Source organism: Molossus molossus, unplaced genomic scaffold (assembly GCF_014108415.1).
Source record: "Molossus molossus isolate mMolMol1 unplaced genomic scaffold, mMolMol1.p scaffold_m16_p_1, whole genome shotgun sequence".
Classification (NCBI taxonomy): Eukaryota; Metazoa; Chordata; class Mammalia; order Chiroptera; family Molossidae; genus Molossus; species Molossus molossus.
In genome coordinates, this window is record NW_023425344.1 from 129462752 (window position 1) to 129478259 (window position 15508).

General features: G+C 40.1%; 1 protein-coding gene across 1 annotated transcript in view; it reads right to left on the bottom strand.

Annotated features, from left to right (window-relative positions):
* The window catches only part of LOC118638698 (coiled-coil domain-containing protein 7-like), a 375882-nt gene that overhangs the window by 312266 nt on the left and 48108 nt on the right, over window positions 1-15508 (bottom strand). Inside the window, exons 8-9 of the mRNA XM_036274854.1 lie at window positions 5420-5481; window positions 4094-4150 (exon numbers count right to left, since the gene is read on the bottom strand). Of these exons, the coding sequence (XP_036130747.1) occupies window positions 4094-4150; window positions 5420-5481 (119 nt within the window). The remainder of the gene's footprint in view (window positions 1-4093; window positions 4151-5419; window positions 5482-15508) is intronic.

Consider the following 15508-nt stretch of genomic DNA (forward strand, 5'->3'; position numbering starts at 1 on the left):
ACAGCAATCTTGAAAAATAAGAACAAAGTTGGAGGGATCACATTGCCAGATTTCAAGTTATACTACAAAGCCACTGTAACCAAAACAGCCTGATACTGGCAGAAGAACAGGCACATAGACCAGTGGAACTGAACAGAGAACCCAGAAATGGACCCAAGGCAATATGCTCAAATAAAATTTGACAAAGGGGGCAAGAGCATACAGTGGAATACGGACAGCTTCTTTAATAAATGGTGTTGGGAAATTTGGACAGCTACATGAAAATAAATGAAACTAGGCCATCAACTTACACCTTACATGAGAATAAACTCAAAATGGATAAAAGACTTAAATGTGACTTATGGATCCCTAAATATCCTAGAAGAAACTGTAGGCAACAAAACTTCAGACATCATATGCAGCAGAACTATTTACAATAGCTAAGATCTGGAAACAGCCTAAATGTCCATTAGCAGATGAATGGATTAAAAAGCTGTGGTACATATACACAATAGAGTACTATGCAGCTGTATGAAAGAAAGATTTCTTATCTTTTGAGACTACATGGAAGGACCTGGAAAATACCATCCTAAGTGAAACAAGCCAAACACAGAAAGACAAGTATCATATGATCTCACTTATTTGTGGAATATAATGAACATAACAGCCCGAGGAATGAGGTAGTCCCAGAGACGTGGAAGTGGGGTACAGACTGACAATCCCCAGAAGAGGGGGTGGTGAGGGAGAAATAAACCACAGAACTTATATCCATGTATGCATGAACAATGGATATGGACTACAAAGCTGGGGACAGGGTAGGGAGGGGGGAGGGAGGATTCAGTGGGGGGAAAAGGAGAAACATATGTAACAAAAAATAATTAATGAAAAAATATATATTAAAAAAATTAATAAGAAAAAGAAAAGAATGACATATCAGAAATAAAAAACACATTGGAAGAAGAGCAGAGTAGAGGAACCTGAGGACTGGATAAGTGAATTAGAATACAGGGTAGAAAAAATCAACCAATCAGAAAACCAAAAGAAAAAAAAAAACAATTTAATAATGGGAGGACAGCTTAAGAGAACTATGGAATAACCAGACACGTAATAATATTCGCATCATAGGAGTCCCCAAAGAAAAAGAAAATGAGCAAGGGTTAGAGAATATATTCAAAAAAATAGTGACAGAAAACTTCCCTAATTTGGTGAAGGAAAAAGGCATTCAAGTTCAAGAAGCACAGAGAGCACCAAGTAAGAAGAACCCAAACAGGCCCACACAAAGACACATAGTAATCAAAGTGCCAAGAATTCAAGACAAAGAGAAAATCCTAAAAGCAGCATGAGAGAAGCAACAGGTTACCTACAAAGAAAACCCAATAAGACTCTCAGCTGATTTCTCACAAGGAACACTACAGGCCAGAAGAGAATGGCAAAAAGTATTCAAGGTCATGAAAAACAAGAATCTGAATCCAAGACCACTCTACCCAGCAAGGCGGTCATTCATAATAGAAAATAAAAAAAAGAACTTCCCAGACAAAAAAAAAAAAGGTAAGGGAATATATTAACACCAAACCAACACTGCAAGAAATGTTGAAAGGACTGCTGTAAGTAGAAGAAATAGAAAGAAAAATATGAGCAAACTAAACAAAAATGGCAATAAATAAGTATATATCAATAATCACCTTAAATTTAAATGGACTGAATGCTCCAATAAAAAGGCACAGAGTAGCTAATTAGATAAGAAAGCATTACTCATCTATATGTTGTTTACAAGAGACCCACCTCACAACAAAAGACTCAAATAGGTTGAAAGTGAATACATAGAAAAAAATTTTTCCAAGCAAATGGAAAGCAAATAAAACCTGGGGTAACAATACTCATATCTGATCAAATAGATTTTGAAATGAAGGCCATAATTAGAGACAAAGAAGGCCACTACATAATATTGAAAGGATGTATTGGACAGGAAGATATAACCTTGATAAACATATATGCACCCAATATAGGAGCACCAAAATATATTAAAAATCTTCTGGAGGACTTCAAAGGAGAAATCGACAGATATACAATTATAGCACGGGACTTCAACACCTCGTTGACACCACTGGATAGATCCTCTAGACAAAAAATTAGCAACAAAACAGACTATAAATGAAACACTAAACCAAATGGATTTAATAAATATCTACAGAGAATTACACCCCAAAACTACTGAAATCACATTCTTCTCAAGTGCACATTGGACATTCTCAAAGATAGACCACATGATAGGACACAAAATAAATCTCTACAATTTCAAGAACACTGAAATCATATTAAGCATCTTCTCAGATCACACTGGCATGAATCCAGAAATCAGTTGCAACAAAAACATACAAAGACATTTGAACACATGGAGGCTAAATAGCATGTTATTAAACAATGAATAGGTTACCAAGGTGATCAAGGAAGAAATAAAAAACTTCCTGGAAACCAATAAAAATGAAAACACAACAACACAAATTCTATGTGATGCAGCAAAAGCAGTTCTGAGAGGGAAATTCATAGCACCACAGGCCTACTTCAAGAAACAAGAAAAATTTCTAATTGACTATCTAACCTCATAACGCAAAGAAATAGAAAGCAAACAAACAAACAAAACCCAGAGCAAGAAAATAGTAAAGATCAGAGCAAAAATAAGTGACATAGAGTCCAAAAAAATAATTCAAAGGATCAATGAAAAAAAGAGCTGGTTTTTCAAAAAGATAAACAAGGTTGATGGACCCTTAGCTAGACTCACTGAGTAACAAAGAGCGAGAACCCAATTACACAAAATCAGAAATGAAAGAGGAGAAGTAACAACTGATGACATAGAAATACAAAAGGTTGTTAACAGCTACTATGAACAATTATATGGCAACAAATTCGACAATCTAAGCAAAATGGACAAATTTCTAGAAAGACTCAAAAGCTTCTGCACTGCAAAAGAAACAACCATCAAAATGAAAAGGCAACCCACTGTATGGGAGAACATCATTGCCAATGAGATGAGGGGTTAATTTCTAAAATATGTAAAGTACTCATACAACTCAACAAAAGAAAGACAAAGAACCCAATTAAAAAATGGGCAGAGGAGCTGAATAGACACCTCTCCAGCCAGGACATACAGATGGCCAAGAGACATATGAAGAAATGCTCAACATCACTAATCATCAGAGAGATGCAAATTAAAACAACAATGAGGTATCTCCTCACACCTGTCAGAATGGCCGCCATCAACTAGTCATCAAACTACAAGTGTTGGTGAGGGTGTGGAGAAAAGGGGACTCTAGTACACTGCTGGTGGGAATGCATAGTGGTGCAGCTGCTATGGAAAACAATATGGTGTTACCTCAAAAAATTAAAAATTGAACTTCCATTTGACCCAGTGATCCTGCTTTTAGGATATATCCTGAGAATCCTGAAACACCAATCAGAAAGAATATATGTACCCGTATGTTCATAGCAGCACTATTTACAATAGCTAAGATCTGGAAACAGCTCAAGTGTCCATCAGTAGACGAATGGATCAAAAAGCAGTGGTACATATACACAATGGAGTGCTATGCAGCTGTAAGAAAGAAAGATCTCTTATCCTTTGAGAGGACATGGAGGGACCTGTAAAGTATTATCCTAAGTGAAACAAGTCAAGAAAGAGACAAATACCACATGATCTCACTTATTTGTGGAATATAATTAACATAAGAGTCTGAGGAATAGGGTAGACCCAAAAACATGGAAGTAGGGTACAGACTGACAACCTTCAGAAAAGGGGGTGGTAGGGGTGGGAAGAGATAAACCACAGAACTTATATGCATGTATGCATAACCAATGAACATGGACAACTAAGCCGGGGATGGCATGGGGGTGTTGGGGAAAGAAATTATAAATAAATAAATAGTCCATTTTTTATAACATGTAGCCTTAATTAAGAATATCAATATTTGCTTGATAGCCAGCTCAATAGTATGACTCCAAAATTTAGAAAATCTGTGTTGTAATTTAATAATTGTTACTTTAAATTATAGAAAATTACAGAAATTAATGCCCTCTACAGAGGTTATTAACACTGATGGTTAATTGAGTGGAAACTTACGTGACTCAGTTGCAGAAACATCTATAAGTTCTTCAGCTGAGTGTGTTCTTATAAATTCTGAAATAATAGTGAAATTGTTATATTTTTCAAAGATCAATCTTATGTATCCATTGAGTTTAAGTGTTATAGCTTTTCATTTTAATGACTCATTCAAGAGAAAAAATTCTAAGAAAAACTAGAGCTGCCAACATGTAGATCCTCCCAATTGGGTAACAATGGTAATAGCTGAAAGAATATGTTTAAAAATTGATTGATGTGAATTTATCATTTTTACATCAAAACTTGGTTTTCCTCTCATATTCTCTTAGTTAATGTTAGCATCATCTACTAACCCTTCCTTTCATATTAAAACATCAAGTTTTGCCAGCTTTACCAGGTACATATTTCTCAAATCCTTTACTTGTACTCTAATATAGGCACTTACTCCACATCTAGATAGAACAATAACTTCTCTTTCCTACCTCCATACCTCAAATCTATCCTCTACAATGTGGCTAAAATAATCTCTAAAATTAAATAAACAGTGTCACTTCTTTACAAAAAAAATCTTCAGTGATTCTCTATTTTATTAAATAAATAAATAGTTCCTTAGCACAGCATTCAATCCCTCTAACTAGGCTCTTTCCTAACTTTTCCCTACTTATTTCTTTACAGTCTAATATATTCCAGTTGTAATTCCCTGTTCATGCTGTTTGTTCATACTGTATCTTCTTTTTAAAATACCAGATATCTCCCTTCTTTAATTAACTAAGTCCTATTCATGTTTTTAAGTTTCCATAAAATCTTCCTAACTCTCTCAAATTGAACAAATGGGCTCCTTTCTGTAGACTTACTGCAAATTACATAATTATCATGCATTACACTATGAAAAATTATATATTATGTGCTTGTGCCCTTAGTAAGTTGGAAATTTTATGGGAAGAACAACAAAACTTTATTCATTTTATATACTTCTAGAATCTGAAATATAATAAGAAAGTTTATTAGAACTATCAAACTCTACTTTTTTTTCAAACTCACTAATATCTTTTTAACTTACCTTATTGAGGTGACATTAGTTAATAAAATTTTACAGGTTTCAAATGCATAATTCTATGATACATCATCTGTATATTGCACTCACTGTTTACCACCCAAAGTCAAATCTACATCGGTCACCATATATTTGACCCCCTTTACCCTTTACTACCTCCCCCACTTTCCCTCTAGTAACATCTTTTGAAATTTACTATTGTATAATTTTATGGCTATAAGCTTTTAAACTTTAACTCTCAAAATATTATTGTACTTAGGCAACCTCATAAAGGCAAACATATGAAATATCACCTTCAATTTTCTGCTGTACATTTTCATAACTTTGCACTGCTTCTGATGAATATTCACTATTCCTGTTAAAATGTCAATAAATAAAACATATTATTAAAGAATACATTTCTTATGTAGGAACTATAATATACACTCTCTAGACATTTACAGTTTGTAAAATAAAATTTAACATGTTTTTTAACTTTTACTCACAGACAATAAAATCAATTATTAGCAAACAAATAAGTATAAAAGTCAAACTATGTAATTCTATAAATTCTATATATTCTTTTAATACAATTAGGTACACCAACAACCCTAATAGCAAAAATACCAAAAGTAAATTGTGTAGAAGCATGAGAATGTTTTTTACCAATGTATTATTAATGCTTTTGCATTAAGAGCATAAGTTCTAGAGTCAGAATACTTGGCTCAAAACCTGTTTTACCCACTTATTAATTATGTGACCTTGGGTACTTAAGTTACTTAACCTCTCTGAGTTTTAGTTTCTTCATCTATTAAGACTAAGGTACTAGAATATCTATTGTATAAAACACTTATAAGGATCAAAGGATACATGTAAAGTTATGAGAAAAATACCTAGCACACATCAAACAACTAAATTTCAAGTATTAATATTAACGTGATTAGAAACTAATTTCATGCCTCATAATAGATAGCTCAAGGGAATATATCTGAACCTCTGAACCAAGGATCTATTATGCAATCCCCTTTGGAGCCAACTCATGTACCACTCTATTCATCCTTTTAAGTCTAGTCATTGACAGATGAAGCTATCAATAAAATTATTGCATAATAAATAGTAGCCCCTCCCAATTAAACTTTCTGTTTTAACACTATAAAATTAAAAGAATTAGTTTATGTTTAATGCAAAAAAGTTTATAAATGTAAATTTTTACTTAGATAAGTTACTATACCAGATGTGTTTAAAGGTAACAGAATAATAGAGGAACAAATGAAAGATATTCCATGTTTATGGAATGAAATAATTAACATTGTTAAAATGTCCAAACTATCCAAAGTGATCTACAGGTTCAATGTAATCCCTATCATAATTCCAATGGCACTTTTCACAGAAACAGAATGCAGGCTAGTGCAGCCGCTGTAGAAAACAGTAAGGAGTTTCCTCAAAAAAATTAAAAATTGAACTGCCTTTTGACCCAGTGATCCCACTTCTGGAAATATATATATATGTATACTAAGAATCCTGAAACACTAATTCAAAAAATATATGTACTCTTATGTTCATTGCAATGTTATTTGCAATAGCCAAGATATGGAAACAGCCCAAGTGCCCATTAAGAGATGAGTGAATTAAAAAGCTGTGGTACATTTCCACAATGGAATACTAGTGGCTGTAAAAAAGAAAAAAAAAGCTTACATTTTGCAACAGCATAGATGAACCTGGAGACTATTACATTAAGTGAAATAACCCAGTCAGAGAAAGACAAATACCATTTGATCTCACTTATATGTGTAATCTAGTGAAAAAATAAATTGATGGATCTTGTGCAGAGGAGAGGGGGCAAGATGGCTGAAGCCTAAAGAAGTCCTGTCCACTTTCTCCAAACACAGGACTGGACCTGAGGCTAAACTGTAGAGCATTTAACTCAAAAAACCACCTGACAACAGGTGACTGGAAATACTGGGAGCAAGGAATCCATGGAGAGGAGAGAGGAGGAGACAATGAAGTAGGTGAGTGAACTTGTACAGCTGGGTGGCAAAGGATGGTTTGGAAGAGGGAGGGAAAATCCAGCAGTGCAGCTCCAGCCCCCTGGGAAAGGGAGAACTCAGCACCACGTAGAGATCCCCAAAGGACAGCAACAAAGAATGGAAAGGGAACCCATTGTGGTGTCTAGTGTAAAAGCCCCATTTCTCCTCACCTTCAAGGAAGAGGAGGCACCCCTCCCCCACCTGGGTAAAACTTGGAGCTGAAGATTGGCACCCCAGCCACAGTGCCTGACACACTGGGGAGTCGAACATCTGGCCAGGAGGCAGCCTGAATAGAACCCCTGCCCTGTGGAACAGCATAGGGCAGGAAATCTGCACCCCAGCAGCAAGGACTGTGGCCTTCGGGATTTGAATGTCTGACTAGGTGGGATCCTGGGTAGTAGTTCCACCCAGTGCAAGCTGGCCTTGCTGAAAGACTACAGAGCGAAGCAGGACATTCTTTTTCCTTTCTTTTCATTACCCTTTTATTTTATTTTTTCTATTCTCACCTACTTGAGGTGGAGCACCAGCAACCCAGGCAGAACTGAAGCATTGGAAGGAGAAGAGACTGCCTACCTCTTCTACAAGCTACAGTCACCACCCCCAATATGAATTTAAGTAAACCACCCTGACTGGACCTGATACCCCAAAGAGCCCAGTGCCATGGGGAAAGGGAAAGCAGTATATGTATATATACATATATATATACATATATATATATATGTGTGTGTGTGTGTATATATATATATATATATATATATATATATGTATATGTGTATATATATATCTATGTGGCTAGTGCCCTGAAGGTGACCCAGCCTCTGGACTAGGGAAGCCCAGCTCATAGGACTACCTGGGACCACACCCTGCAGAGCTCCAGCCATGAGGCCAAGGACCAGGCAGGGACAGTGGTTCACATTAACCTACACCAGAGAACTACCCAAGAGGACCAAGAGGACAGGGACTCACACCCAAGGGGCCAGATCCAACTACAACAGAGAAAAATTCAGTGAGCTCCATAAAGAGCAGACCCAAGGTCGTTGTGGTTTTTTTTTGTTTTTCTTCTGTTATTGTTGTGGTGGTTTTAGTGTGTGGGTTTTGTTTTTTTGTTTTTTTAACTCTATTTTTTTCTCTTTTTTTCATTTCCCATTTTCTACTTTCCTATTCTATATTTTATTCAAAATAGCATTACTACCTTCTAAAAGCACTATTATTTCATTTATTATTTTCTACCTTTTATTTTTCATACTTAACCTTATTTCTGGTCTCTGCCTTCTCTGCTTTTATATTCTTATTTTTGTTTTGTTTATTCCCCTCTCTTAACTCTTTTGGTCCCATGCTTTCTACTATTCTATTTGTGTGTGTGTGTGTGTGTGTGTGTGTGTGTGTGTGTGTGTGTTTTCTGGTTGTTTGTCTTTTAAACTTTTCATTGAAGTGGGTGCTTCTACCACTGTAAATGCTGATATCTGTTCAAGGTGCCCTTTGGTTTGGTCTGCTATTGCTTTGCCTTATTTACATTCATACACTTTTTTTTTTTACCACCCCTTTTAATTTGTTCAGTCTCATGCTTTCTAATATTGTTCACTGTGTGGTTGTGGGTGTAAGAAAGTGTGTTTTCAGTTTGTCTTTTAATCATATCGCTGAGCCTGGGATTTGTATCACTGTTCAAGCTGATGGGTGTTTTAGGGTTTTTTTGGGGGGGTAGGGTCTGGTTGTGCATTGTCTTTTTTTACTTTCATTTTATTTTAATTTGCTTTTTTCCCCCTTTTTTTCTTTCTCCCTCATCTAATTCTTTTGCTTTAGCACCTCCTAGTATTCTTTGTGTGGGTGTATTTATTGTCTGTGTGTCTTCTAATCTTTTTGTTAAGTGGTTGCTTCTATTATTGTTGAGGCGGATATTTGGGGGGATTCTTTTTGGTTTAGTCTGGTTTCTTTATTTTGTTCTGTCAATACCTATAGAATGGTTGACATGACACGGTGAATAGGCCCAGGGTTGAGACTCATAGTTAACAACCCCAAAGAAAGAGCAAACCCACAAATGGATAACAGCAATCAAGACTGAAATTCAACAGGAGAGCCCATATAACCCACACAAGGGTCTATCCTAGAGCAACCAGCTCAGAAAATAAAGGAGACTGCTACATTGGGTGCCACAAGAAGACCATCACACCAAGACTGGGAGCCATACCAGTCTTATCTGATATACATCAACCTCCCTCTGGGGCCCAACATGCCTCAACTGGCTCCAACGGCCTGACTAATAAAATGGTGAGACACTGAGTCAGGCCCCAAACTTCAAGAAGACTTATGCTCTTCTGTTCTAGGACTGAGCCCTATATCTCTTCATCTGGCTGTTGATTCTAAAATGGCGGCAGAATGAATGGAAGCTACACAGACCATCTCCCAAGAGGAAGCAGAAATTACAACTAAAATTAAGACAAATCATCAGAAAAAAACAACCAAAAGGCAGTTGGAGGGAACTGGTATAACCAAGGATGGAAAGAGAACACCAAATTGAGCCTGGTAGGAACTATGGAGGAGTGAGAAGGTGGGCTGGGCCCAGGGACAGTAGCTATTTTAGCTGTGAGAAGCTCCCTCAGGGTTAAAATCCTGCACAGCAAAAGAAACAACCATCAAAATGGAAAGGGAAAGAGAAGGAAGATGGCGACGGGCAGGACCGGAGCATGGGTGAGTGTGTGAGACTGTGAGAGAGTGCGAGAGAGAGTGTGAGTGAATGTAAGCATGGAAGACCAACCTTGAGCAGTGCAGAGACATGAAGCAGAAGGTTCCTGTGCTGTGGACGGAAAGCAGAAGGCTAGTGATAAGCAGCAAGACAGCAAACTTTCCTCAGCACGGCCGGGAGGCCCTGCCATTTTGGAGGATCCCGGGTCTTCCCTGGGGGGCGAAAATGGGAAATGGCTGGGGCCCAGCCACCTGAGTCCACTGGAGTGCCCTGCACCATCTGTCCAGTGAACTCAGCTGTTTTGGCACGGTCAGCACACAGCAGGTGCCTTGCAGCAGTAGCTGAAACCAGAAACCAGCCCGGAGCCAGAGCCCTACCCCCAACAGCAGCAGCTGCTTGCTCAGGCCTGTGGCAGAGGCTGCGCTGCAGCCGGAAGGCTCCAGGCCCACTGCGGCCACAGGCTCCAGATTCCAGGCCCGCAGCAGCCTGCACCCAGCCTGGACCTAGGCCCGCAGTGGTGGGTGGGCCAGCCCAGGCTCCAGGCCACAGGCCCCCAGCTGCGAGCAGGCCAGCCCAGGCCCTAGGCTCCAGGCCTATAGCAGCATATCAGCAAAGACTGATCAAGAGCAGTACCCCAGACCAAGCAGCAGGGCTAGGGCATCTGAGCCCTGCCCCTAAAGACTGCAGCAGTGGAGGTGGAGTGGAGCCCCTCCACCCAGCAGCAGCAAAATGCCAAGTGTGGAGTATCCTCAGCTCCCAACAGCAGTAAAGGAGTGGGACCAGGGAGCACCCCCTGGCAGCAGCAGCAGTAGTAACAGTGCAAACAAGGAGTTGACACTCACCCCTAGCAGCGAATGATCAGGAGCGGAGCCCTAGCAGGCAGCAGGATCCCCGAACAGTATACCAGCAAGACCCACGCACACCAGCAAACCACAGAAGTGCACCAGTGGAACCCATGAACCCCAGAAGTGTACCAACGAAACCCGCAAACCCCAGGACACCAGTTGGACCCACATGCCCCAGCAGCATACCAGAGGGACCCATGAACTCCAGAAGCATGCCAGTGGAACCCACGCACCCCAACAGTGTACTAGTGAAACCCCACACACCCCAGCAACATACCAGCAGATCCGCCACACCCCAGCAGGGCACTAGATGAACCTGCGCTCCGCCCAGCAGCAGCACATATCAGCAGCTAAAACCCATCCCCAGTAGCGGAACAAGAGTGGTGCCCCAGCCCAGGCAGGAGCAAATCTTGGGGAGCCAAGACCTGCATGACAGACCACTTACAGCCACCAGGTGTCAATCAGGACCCATGGCAGACAAGAGGAGCCATATACCAAAACAGGCTGGCAGACACAGCATCCTTAATACATAGCATCTAATACCCATTCTCTCCAAAAATACAAGAAGACAAAACACTTCCAAACTCATTTTATGTGGCCAGCATTATACTAATTCCAAAACCAGATAGAAACACTGCAAAGAAAGAAAACTACAAGCTAATATCCCTGATGAACACAGATGCCAACATTTTTAACAAAATATTAGCAAGTCAGATGTAGCAATACATCAAAAAATTATTCATTATGACCAAGAGGGTTTAATCTCAGGCATGCAAGGATGGTACAATATTCGCAAATCAATAAATGTGATACACAACATAAAAAAAAAAAAAGGAAAGATAAAAAACATATTATCGATAAATGATGAAAAAGCATTTGAAAAAAATCCAGCACCCATTTCTGATAACAATGCTCAGCAATGTGGGAATAGAGGGATCATAATAATAAAGGTGATATATGAAAAACCAACATCCAACATCCTATTCAATGGGCAAAAATTAAAAGCATTCCCCTTAAGAACAGGAACAAGACAGGGATGCCCACTTGTGCCACTCTTATTTAACATAGTACTGGAAGTCTTAGCCACAACAATTGGACATGAAGAGAAAAAAGGGGATCTAAATTAGAAAGGAGGATGTAAAACTGTCATTATTTGCAGATGACATGATATTATACATAAAAAACCTAAAGACTCCATCAAAAGTTTACTAGACTTAATAAATGAATTTGGCAAAGTAGCAGGATACAAAATTAATGTCAAGAAATCGACGACATTCTTTTTCTTTTTTCTTTCTATTCATTTATTTATTTATTTATTGTGTGTGTGTGTTTTCCCCAAATCTTTATTGTTGGATGTAAAATGTATACACATGTTCCACATTTTTCCCCCATTGACCCCCTCCTCCCCACTCCCGCCCCCATCCCACCTTTTCCCACACTATTGTCTGTGTCCATTGGTTATGCATATAAGTTCTTTGGTTTATTTCTTCCCACCCCCCCCAACCTCTTTCCCTTTGAGGTTTGTCAGTCTAGCAATGAATTTGTGCTTCTTAATCCCTTCACCTTTTTCACCCATTCCCCCAACCCCCTTCCCAACTGGCAACCAACAAAATGTTCTCTGTATCTATGAGAATGTTTCTGTTCTTCCTGTTCATTTTGTTTGTAGATTCCATTGTTGATAGATATGTATTCATTGCCACTTTGTTTGTTCATACATTTTATCTTTTTCTTCAAAAAGACCCTTCATCATTTCATATAATAATGGTTTGGTAGTGCTGAACTCCTTTAACTTTTTCTTGTCTGGGAAAGTTTTTATATGTCCATGGATTCTAAATGACAGCTTTGCAGGACAGAGTAATTTTGGTTGTAGGTTCTTGGTTTTCATCACTCTGAATATTTCTTGCCACTCCCTTCTGGCCTGCAAAGTTTCTTTTGAGAAATCAGCTGACAGCCTAATGGGTACTCCCTTGTAGGTAACTAGCTGCCTTTCTCTTGCTGCTTTTAAGATTCTCTCTTTGTCTTGAACCTTTTGCATTTTGATGATGATGTGTCTTGGTGTGGGCCACTTGGGGTTCATCTTGTTTGGGACTCTCTGTGCTTCCTGGACTTGTATGTCTGTTTTCTTCACCAAGTTAGGAAAGTTTTCTGCCATTATTGTTTCAAACAGGTTTTCGATTTCTTGTTCTCTCTCTTCTCCTTCGGGCACCCCCAAGATGTGAATGTTGGCACGCTTGAAGTTGTCCCAGAGGCTCCTTACAATATCCTCACTTTTTTGGATTCTTTTTTCTTTTTGCTGTTCTGATTGGGGATTTTCTGCTCCCTTATATTCCAAATCGATGGTTTGCTCCTTGGATTTACATACTCTATTATTGAAGCTGTGTAAATTATTCTTTATTTCAGTTAATGCCTCCTTCAATTCTAACTGTGTGTCCATGATTTCTAACTGGTCCTTTTTTATGCTCTTGAGGCCCTCCCTAAGTTCACTGATGTTCTCACTAAGTTCATTGAGCATCCTTATAAGCAGTATTTTGAACTCAGTATCTGTTAGGTTGCTTATCTCCCTTTCGCTTAGTTCTTTTATTGGGGTTTTGTTCTGTTCTTTCATTTGGGACCTGTTTCTTTGTATCCTCATTTTGGCTGCCTCCCTGTGTTTGTTTCTGTGTATTACTTAATGAGAGGTATGGGGCTCGCTGAGACCCAGTGCTGCTCCTTTGAAAGAATTTAGGAAAAACCTGAAGCAGGATCCAAGACAGGCCAATCCTATGGTTAAGCAAGTGGCAACAGCTTGGGTGGACTTGAAAGTTGTGTGGGGCGGGGCGGGGCCTCAGGGAGTCAGCAGGGCGGGGCTCCCAGTGTGAGCCAGGTTGCTGGAGTCCCAGATATGGCTTCTGTCTGCCGCCCCCGGGAAGGGCTCACCAAAGGAACAAAGGCCTCTGACAGCACGTTTGTCCCCAAGGAAGCCCCCTCTCCAGCGCTCGCTCCAGTGCCAAACAGCTCAGTTCTTCCCTGTATGTCTCTGGCGCCCCTCGAGCTGCCTCCCCTCCAAGCTTAGAGGGAGAGAGTCCGATAAGTCGGTGCGCGGGCCCTTTAGGGAGCTGCCTGGGGCTCCAGCCTCCTCAGCTTCCCTGAGCCTCAGTTTCCGCTGGTTTTTCCAGCCAGAAGTTATGGGGACTCTCTTCCTGGCACTGGAACCCTGAACGGGGCACCTGGTGTGGGACGGGGACCCCTCAGTCCTCAGGAAGGACCTTCCCAGCCACGGGAGCCTCCTGATTTTTATCCACCACACTTGGGTGTGAAACCAGCCTGTCTCGCTGCCGCGCGCCGCCACCGCGCCGCCGCCCCCCCTCGTGCCGCCTTTTGTCCTACCAGTCTGGATGTAGCTGCTTTTTTATTCTTAGTTCTGTAGTTGTACGACTTCCATTCAGCTTGATTTCAGGCGGTTTTGAATGATGGTTGTTCTGTAGTTTAGTTGTAACTTTGATGTGGTTGTGGGAGGACGCGATACCGCTTACCTACGCCGCCATCTTGACCGGAAGTCCTTATTTATTTATTTATTTATTTATTTATTTATTTATTTATTTTATCATTATTGTTGAATGTTATTACAGATGTTCCTCATTTTTTCCCCCACAGAGCCCCTCCTCACCACTACTGCCCACTCCTACCTTTCCCCCCACTGTTGTCTCTGTCCATTGGTTGTGCATATAAATTCTTTGGTTTATTTCTTCCCACCCCCAAACTTCCCTTCCCTTTGAGGTTTGTCAGTCTAGCAACCAATTTGTACTTCTTAATCCCTTCACCTTTTTCACCCATTCCCCCAATCCCCCTCCCATCTGGCAACCAACAAAATGTTCTCTATATCTATGAGAGTGTTTCTGTTCTGCTTGTTCATTTTGTTTGTCGATTCAATTGTTGATAGATATGTATTCATTGCCATTTTGTTTGTTCATACATTTTATCTTTTTCTTCAAGAAGACCCTTCAACATTTCATATAATAATGGTTTGGTGGTGATGAACTCCTTTAGCTTTTCCTTGCCTGGGAAACTCTTTATATAGCCATTGATTCTAAATGACAGCTTTGCAGGATAGAGTAATCTCGTTTGTAGGTTCTTGCTTTTCAACATTCTGAATATTTCTTGCCACTCCCTTCTGGCCTGCAAAGTTTCTTTTGAGAAATCAGCTGACAGCCTTATGGGAACTCCCTTGTAGGTAACTAGCTGCTTTTCTCTTGCTGCTTTTAAGATTCTCTCTTTGTCTTGAACCTTTTGCATTTTGATGATGATGTGTGTTGGTGTGGGCCTCTTGGGGTTTATCTTGTTTGGGACACTCTGTGCTTCCTGGACTTGTATGTATGTTTTCTTCACCAAGTTAGGAAAGTTTTCGGCCATTATTGTTTCAAATAGGTTTTTGATTTCTTGTTCTCTCTCTTCTCCTTCTGGCACCCCCAAGATCCTAATGTTGGCACGCTTTAAGAGAAGCTACCTGGGGCTCCAGCTGCCTCAGACTCCCTGAGCCTCAGTTCCCACTGGTATTTTTCACCCAGAAGTTATGGAGGCTTCTCTTCCTGGCACTGGAACCCTTAGTGGGGTGCCTGGTGTGGGACTGGGACCCCTCAGTCCGCAGGGAGGATCTTCCCAGCCGAGGTGTCCTCCTAATTTTTATCTGCCACACATGGGTGTATGACCAGCTCGTCCGCCTCTGCCCCTCCTACCAGTCTCGGTGTGCCTGCTTCTTCAATTCTGTAGTTGTAGGACTTCCATTCAGCTTGATTCTGTAGTTTAGTTGTAACTTTGATGTGGTTGTGGGAGGACTCGATACCGCATTTGCCTACACCGCCATCTTGACCAGAA